The sequence below is a fragment of the Penaeus chinensis genome, chromosome 7 (assembly GCF_019202785.1).
Source record: "Penaeus chinensis breed Huanghai No. 1 chromosome 7, ASM1920278v2, whole genome shotgun sequence".
Taxonomy (NCBI): domain Eukaryota; kingdom Metazoa; phylum Arthropoda; class Malacostraca; order Decapoda; family Penaeidae; genus Penaeus; species Penaeus chinensis.
In genome coordinates, this window is record NC_061825.1 from 39,147,441 (window position 1) to 39,154,940 (window position 7,500).

The 7,500-nt window shown below is 34.1% G+C and overlaps 1 protein-coding gene across 1 annotated transcript in view; it reads right to left on the reverse strand.

Annotated features, from left to right (window-relative positions):
* Positions 1–5,833: 5,833 nt before the first annotated feature.
* LOC125027284 (lithostathine-1-like) overlaps positions 5,834–7,500 on the reverse strand; it is a 2,740-nt gene continuing 1,073 nt past the window's right edge. Inside the window, exons 3-4 of the mRNA XM_047616258.1 lie at positions 6,847–6,949; positions 5,834–6,490 (exon numbers count right to left, since the gene is read on the reverse strand). Of these exons, the coding sequence (XP_047472214.1) occupies positions 6,331–6,490; positions 6,847–6,949 (263 nt within the window). The 3' untranslated portion in view covers positions 5,834–6,330. The remainder of the gene's footprint in view (positions 6,491–6,846; positions 6,950–7,500) is intronic.

Consider the following 7,500-nt stretch of genomic DNA (forward strand, 5'->3'; position numbering starts at 1 on the left):
TCCACCAAGTCGTCGTATTTTAAAGGGAGGTCCTCAGTAGCCGGCAATAAACAGAAGCAAAACGCACTTAACCATCAAAATTAATTTCTACTTAGCCCTTGCCCACATTTGTTCTCTAAATAAATATTTAAATGTTGAGTTATGGATATGAAGGTCAGTTGAAAATGGAGGACATATTATAACAGGTAAGAAATTAGTCTCATTATTATTAATATTCGAAGGAAAAATGAATGGGTTGACGGCACTCATCAAAACCGAGCATATTTATGCCTACTTTCTGTTATGATGCGCCATGTACGACCGTAAGGTGTGCATGCTAGCCATCATTAATGATTCTGGTTATTGATTACGTCGTTGGTTACGTCAATGATTACGTCATTAACCTACTTTCACACTCATGTACGTACGTGAGGTGAGTAGTTCCGTCCATCCATAGTCTATATATATATATATATATATATATATATATATATATATATATATATATAATATATATATATGTACACACACACACACACACACACAGTCACACGCACACGCACACGCAAACACACACGCACACACACACACTCACATATATATATGTATATATATACATGTGTGTGTGTGTGTGTGTGTGTATGCGTGTGCAGATAAATGTGATGAAATTGATAGTTGTCCGAAGATAAGACTAAAAAACAAATAATAAAAAAATTGAAGTCATATATCATAAATTAAATCGAAAATACTGCAAAACGCTACCGAGCCTTTTCATTGTTACGTGCATCAATTTTATGTGTATATTTATTTGGAAATTATTACAGACCAGGTTAGACAAGCGGCTTGTAAAATCGTCAAAAGAGTATTCTTTACAACAAAACAGCTACCGAGTCGGCCAACCAGAACCAGCAAATGAACAACTACGGTTATAATCAAGTGGCCTGTTGCTGCCTTTCTGCATAGCTGCCGACCGGAGTGACCTCTGACCTCGAAAGGGGACGTTATCTCCTTGGAGAACACTCGTGAACCGCAAAACACGAGCAGGTGTCGAGAAACACCTGTTAACTTTTCCCGAAGCCAAAGAGGGTTAACTCTGATCTCGATCCTGGATCCTTCAACGTGCGAGTCAGAGACGATACCGATGCTGCCGCCAAGATCTAAGGAAATTTTCACAAATTAGGGTTTTTATACTTTCAACTCCGTTTCAGACACGACGCAGCTCAATATAGTTTGTAAATTAGGTGGTTTTCTATTGCACATTTCAATGATGACTAAAAGGTCATTATTCAAAGAAAGCGTATATTTAACATCAAACAAGCGTTACTCTTTTCGGAGTAATTGTCATTTCATTTTCATCTTATCGTCTGTTACTTTTTTGTTATGCGTTTGTTATTATTTTTATTCTATTGTTATTCCTTGATTTTTTATGTGGGGGGGGGGGGTATTTTTTATGCTGATCATATGATTATATTAACGTTATTCGAACACCAATGACAATAAAAGAGACAACATTTGTCGAACATAATTACGAGTTATTTACAAGTAAATAAAGTTTTGCTGAGAAATAGTTAAATATTATAATCGATCATGATAATCATCTAAATAATAGATGCTATACATTTGGGATCTGCACTCTTCATAAATATGCATTACGTAGAGTGCAGGAGGTTAATATTTATAATAATAATAATAATAATAATTAGATTTTAAATAGCAAGTCGTCAGTAACGATGAATTTAGTGCATCACACATTCAGCAAGCAATAACCTAGTACATTCCTAATTTTAGCGACTAAATTTTGTAAATCGACTCGGTTCCTTGTCTGGTTGAGTGGCTGTTTGCTACCTGTCTGCTCAGCTGTCTCTCTGCTCAGCATATAAGATTAAAGAACGCCGAAATGTTAATAAGTATGTGTTTTGTATGTAACTATGTGAACACATGTTATTGTTTGGATGCGTCTTTAATTCTAACTCGACAGAGTTTATCGTATATTGCAATCATACGAGTTATTATTTATTTTATACCAGTAATGAAAGAGATATTGCCGTTATAATGGTCTTAGTATGTCGATGAAGTCATTAGCTCTTGACGAGTAGGGGGTATTCCCTGTCACCTGTCTGTGGTCGTCCGTCATCTGGATATCGCCCGGGGCATCGTCAGAGTTGAGGAGGGCATCTTTAGATGAATAAGACTTTAGAACAAACTGACTTTTTGTTAAAGACGATAGCAGTGCCATAACGTTTTAACACTTACCATATATTTCCCAGGTCTGAAAAACTGCTATGTTCATATACATATATTTGAAAAAAAGGGCATTTTTCTTTCTCTAAGTTAAATAAAAAGAAGCTTTTCCCTCCCTTATCATGAGGCAATGCGAATATTTTTTCCCCAAACGAATGCTTTTTACTTGTCATTTAGAAAAAATATTGCTTCGGTCCGGCTTTTTCCCCCATTAGGACTGTGATTTTCAAGCCTTTCTCTATAACTTACCTCCTCGGCTGTATGTTGCTCGTTATATACCCCTTTACTGGCATGTAAGAAAGCACCTTTATTTTTTTTTTTTTTTTTCAAAGAATGTTTTGAGTAGGAAAAGTAATATGAAGTTGTTGATAACTAGGTTTAAGAAAAGATGAAAAAACGCATCAAACATTATCAATTGGATGCTAAGATCCATCGCATCGAGGGTGCCATATATATTTTTTACTCCCTGGGGTAAAAATACCTTTGGTCAAAAATTCCTGCTTTAGACGAATTTATCTTCGTCTTTGCCCAATACACGTACAATCATAAAAGCTTTATAACATGGGGGGCAAACGATATATATTATTTTACTTAAATTTTTTTATAAAACAAAGCCTTCTTTTTATAAATGTGTTTTGATTTTTGAAAATAAAAATAGTTTATCGGGGTTTTTAACTATTTTCGTTTTCCATAGAATCATAGAATATATATATAATATATATATATATATATATATATATATATATATATATATATATATATAAGCCAAGGGGAAAAATTAACCTTAACACACACACACACACACACACACACACACACACACACTCAAATCTCTCTCTCTATATCGATAGATATAGATATAGATATAGATAGAGATAGAGATAGAGATAGAGATAGAGATAGAGATAGAGATAGAGATAGATATACATATTTATTTATTTATTATTTTTTTGTATAAGAATCGATGGAAATATGACCTTACATACGTCCATAGGTGTTCTCAGAGCAACTGGCTGAAAATGCAGTTATCAAATGTTTTGGGCGCTTAAGCTTTCTTCTATGACATAAGCATTGGCACGAGATAGAGAGACAGACATACTAATAAATAAATAGATAGAGATATCGATAGAAAGAGACAGAGAGAGACAAAGAGAAAGATATAGAGCGTGGAGAGGGGGGGGGGGGCAGGGGCAGAGAGAAACAACAGATAGACAAAGAGAAAGAAAGATGTGCACACACACACACACACACACACACGCGCGCGCGCGCGCACACAAACACAGATATATATATGTATATTTATAAACACACACACACACACACACACACACACACACACACACACGCACACACGCACACACGCACACACGCACACACGCACACACACACACACAAACATATATATATATTTTTTTTCTTAACAGCCATTAATTCCACTGCAGGACATAGGCCTCTCTCAATTCACTATTGAGAGGTTAAATGGCAGTGTCACCCTTGCCTGATTGGATGCCCTTCCTAATCAACCGCGGTTCGGCGCGCTAACATTGTGCCACGGCGGTGACTTCCCCTACAGCACTGTGTGTGACTCTCAAGGCGATATGTCGTTTTCTCGGGCTCGGGCTGGGTTCAAGCATAGTACCCTATGAGCTCCCCGTGTCAGGGTTACGGGGAAGGTGCTGGCTGCTTGGCAATGGTTTATATATATATATATGAATGCCGCGATGGTACAGAGGTTAGAGTACTGGACTCCGACCCTCAGATAACACACACACACACACACACAGATACGAAAAAAACAAACAAATGCCAGTGTGACAAATACAAGAACAAACAGACAACATAAATAATCAAATACCAATTCGTTTATAAAGATCAAAAAAGAAAAAAAAAAAAAAAAAAATTGAACCGCAAACCCGTTTTCTCGATTTTTTCTCCCCCTCCCCCTTCACCCCCCTCCATTTCCCCGAATCGTCCCCCCCCTTCACCCCCCTCCCCCCTACACACACTTCCCGGAAACGTTTCTGCCCCCCCCTCCCCCCTCCAACCCAATTAATCGTAAAAATTCATTATTATTATTACGATTATTATTATTATTAATATCATTATTATTACTATTATCAATTTAATATTATGATGATTATTATTATCATTATTATCATTACCATTATCATTGTCATTAATATAATCATTATTTTTATTATTATCATCATCATTATATTACCATTATTATTATCATCATTATCATTATCATTAATATCATTATTATTATTATTATTATTATTATTATTATTATTATTATTATTATTATTATTATTATTATTATCATTATCATTATCAGTATCATTAATCTCATTATTATTATTACTATTATTTTTATTATCATTGTTATTATCATTATATTCTCATTATTAATATCCTCATTATCATTATCATTATTACCATTATTATTATAATTATTATTATTATTATATAACATTATCATTATTTTTATTATTATTATTATTATCATCATTATCATCATATTATTATTATTATTTTTATTATCATCATCATTATTATACTTATTATCATTTCTTACTTTTTCGGGGGAATTTATCAGTATCAGGCTTTTTTATTTTGGTGGATGATAAAAAATTAAAGGTTAATTGGTGCTTATCAGTCGCTTCAGTTTAAGTGGATTATAAAGGAAAAAAAATAAGTCATCTATTTATCGCGTCAGAACAAAGGTGGGTTTTATTTTCGTGGAATTTAGTATGTACGTATGCGTGCATGTATATATATATATATATATATATATATATATATATATATATATATATATATATATATATATATATATATGTATGTTTGTCTATGTATGCACGTGCTTTTGTGTATGTATGTATGTATGTACGTACGTATATTTATGTATGCGTGTGTCTTTGTGCATGTATGTGTGAACGTATATTTATGTTCGCATATCTATGTAGGTGTATTTATGTATATATGTATGAATCAGTATATATGTATGCAAGTATGAATGTGTATGGTTGGATATGTTTAAGATTAAATTAAACCTTATTTTATTTTTGATGTGTATATATGTATGCATATATTTTTTCTGTATGCATGCGTGCATGTATATATATATATATATATATATATATATATATATATATGTATGTATGTATATATATATATATATATGGATATGTATGTATATTCATGTATACATATGTCTTTATGCATGTATGTATGAACGTATATTTATGTACACATATTTATGTAGGTGTATTTATGTATATATGTATGAATCAGTATGTATGCATGTATGTAAGTGTATGGATGAATATTTTTTTTTATCTAATTCTATATATATATATATTTTTTAGCATGAATTTCACGTACACCTGTACGCATCTATTTTCATATTAATGTATATTGATATATGTATTTTCCCCAATACGCGTAACTTTTGCCGATTCATTAGATGAACAGAAGATACGTGTGTGCGTGCTTGAATGTGTACACATATGTGTGTATGTATAATCATGCGTACATCCAAAGTATACTCCTTTATTTTGCAATTGATAATATATAATTGATAAAAGACGGGGGATAAGACAATAATTCGTTGCAAATACCAAACGGTTTTAATTGTCCAATTGTCTTACAAATCAAATCAACGAACAATCACAGTAACAAGGAACAAACAAACACATCTCGTGAAACTTGGGCGTCTTAAAGGCACAGGACACCGGAGGGCCATGAAGGAGAATGGATAATTGCATTTGCAAAATGTGCAATCTGAGCATATACGTTCATGATGTAACAAGATTAAAATGATGTGTGTCTGTATGTATGTATGTGTGTGTGTATTCATGAATGTATATATGTATATGTGTGTGTATTCCTATATGTATATATGTACTTCTGTATATTCAGGTATCTATGTATATATATATGTATGTGTAAATATTAATTTATGTATACATATATATGCGCACATATGTACGTATATATAACGTACAAACATAAACGTACATATAAATCTGCACGTATTTATAAATCCATGCCTAATACGACCGCAAATCCTACAAAGCGAAGTCCTCTCTCCAAATCGACCTCTTATCAGTGGTACACGGGCCCGCGCCTTCTCTCGCAGACGATGGGCTTGACATGGTGACAGGCGATGTCATGCCACTTTATGCCATCGTTGTAGAAGTTGTTGAGGACGGCGTGACAGGCTTCGTTGTTGTTCTCTCGGTTGTCAGGCTGACGGACACCATCGCTGGAAGGTGGGGGGGGGGGGGGGGGTTATTATTATGCTTTTTATTATCATTGGTATTGTTATTATTCTTATTATTTGTCTTATTATTTTTCTTGTTAGTATTATTATTATCCTTATTATCATTATTATCGTTCTTATTATTATTTTTCTTATTATAATCCTTCTCTTTATCAAGAAGTAGAAGATAAAAAGTAAAAAAAAAGTAAAAAAAATAAGAAATATAAAAAATAAAAGTAAAAAAAAGTTAAACAAAAAGCAAAAGAAGTAATAAATAAAAATAAAAAAGAAGAAGACGAAGAAAAATAAAGAAGATAACACATAAAACCCAAAAATCAAAAAAACCCTTAGACACTCACGCTCCGGTCGCGGACCAGTTGAGGTGGAGGAAGGGCGCGGCCGACGCCCAGCGCCACCCGCCGTAGGCCCTCGAGCCGCTCGTCCAGATGTACGCCAGGTTATCTGAAGAGGGGGAGGGGGGGGTGAGTATGAGGGTGAAGAAGGAGATGGAAGAGGAGGAGGAGGAGAGAGGAGGGGGAGGAGGAGGAGGAGGAGGAGGAGGAGGAGGAGGAAGAGGAGGGGAAGGAGGAGGAGAGAGGAGGGGAAGAAGGAGGAGGAGGAGAGAGGAGGGGAAGGAGGAAGAGGAGGAAAAGGAGGAAGATAAGGAGGAGGAGAAGGAGATGGAAGAGAAGGAGGAGAAGGAGAAGATGAAGAAAAGTAGAAAGAGAACATGATGAAGAAGAAGTAGAAGAATTTACACTTGGCTATCTGAAGAGGGAGAGGAAAGTTTAAAATATAAACATGAGAAAGACGAAAGAAAAATGAGAATAATAATAAGAAGAAGAGGAAAAAGAAAAGGAAAATAAAATAGTAGAAAAAATACTACTGAAAAACTGAAACATCATATAGAGATATATGCAAAACACTTATGACACTGATAAACCGATATTGAAAAGCTGAAACGGCACATAAGAGTAAATTCATTAATATAGGCCTACATTTCATCGTTCCAA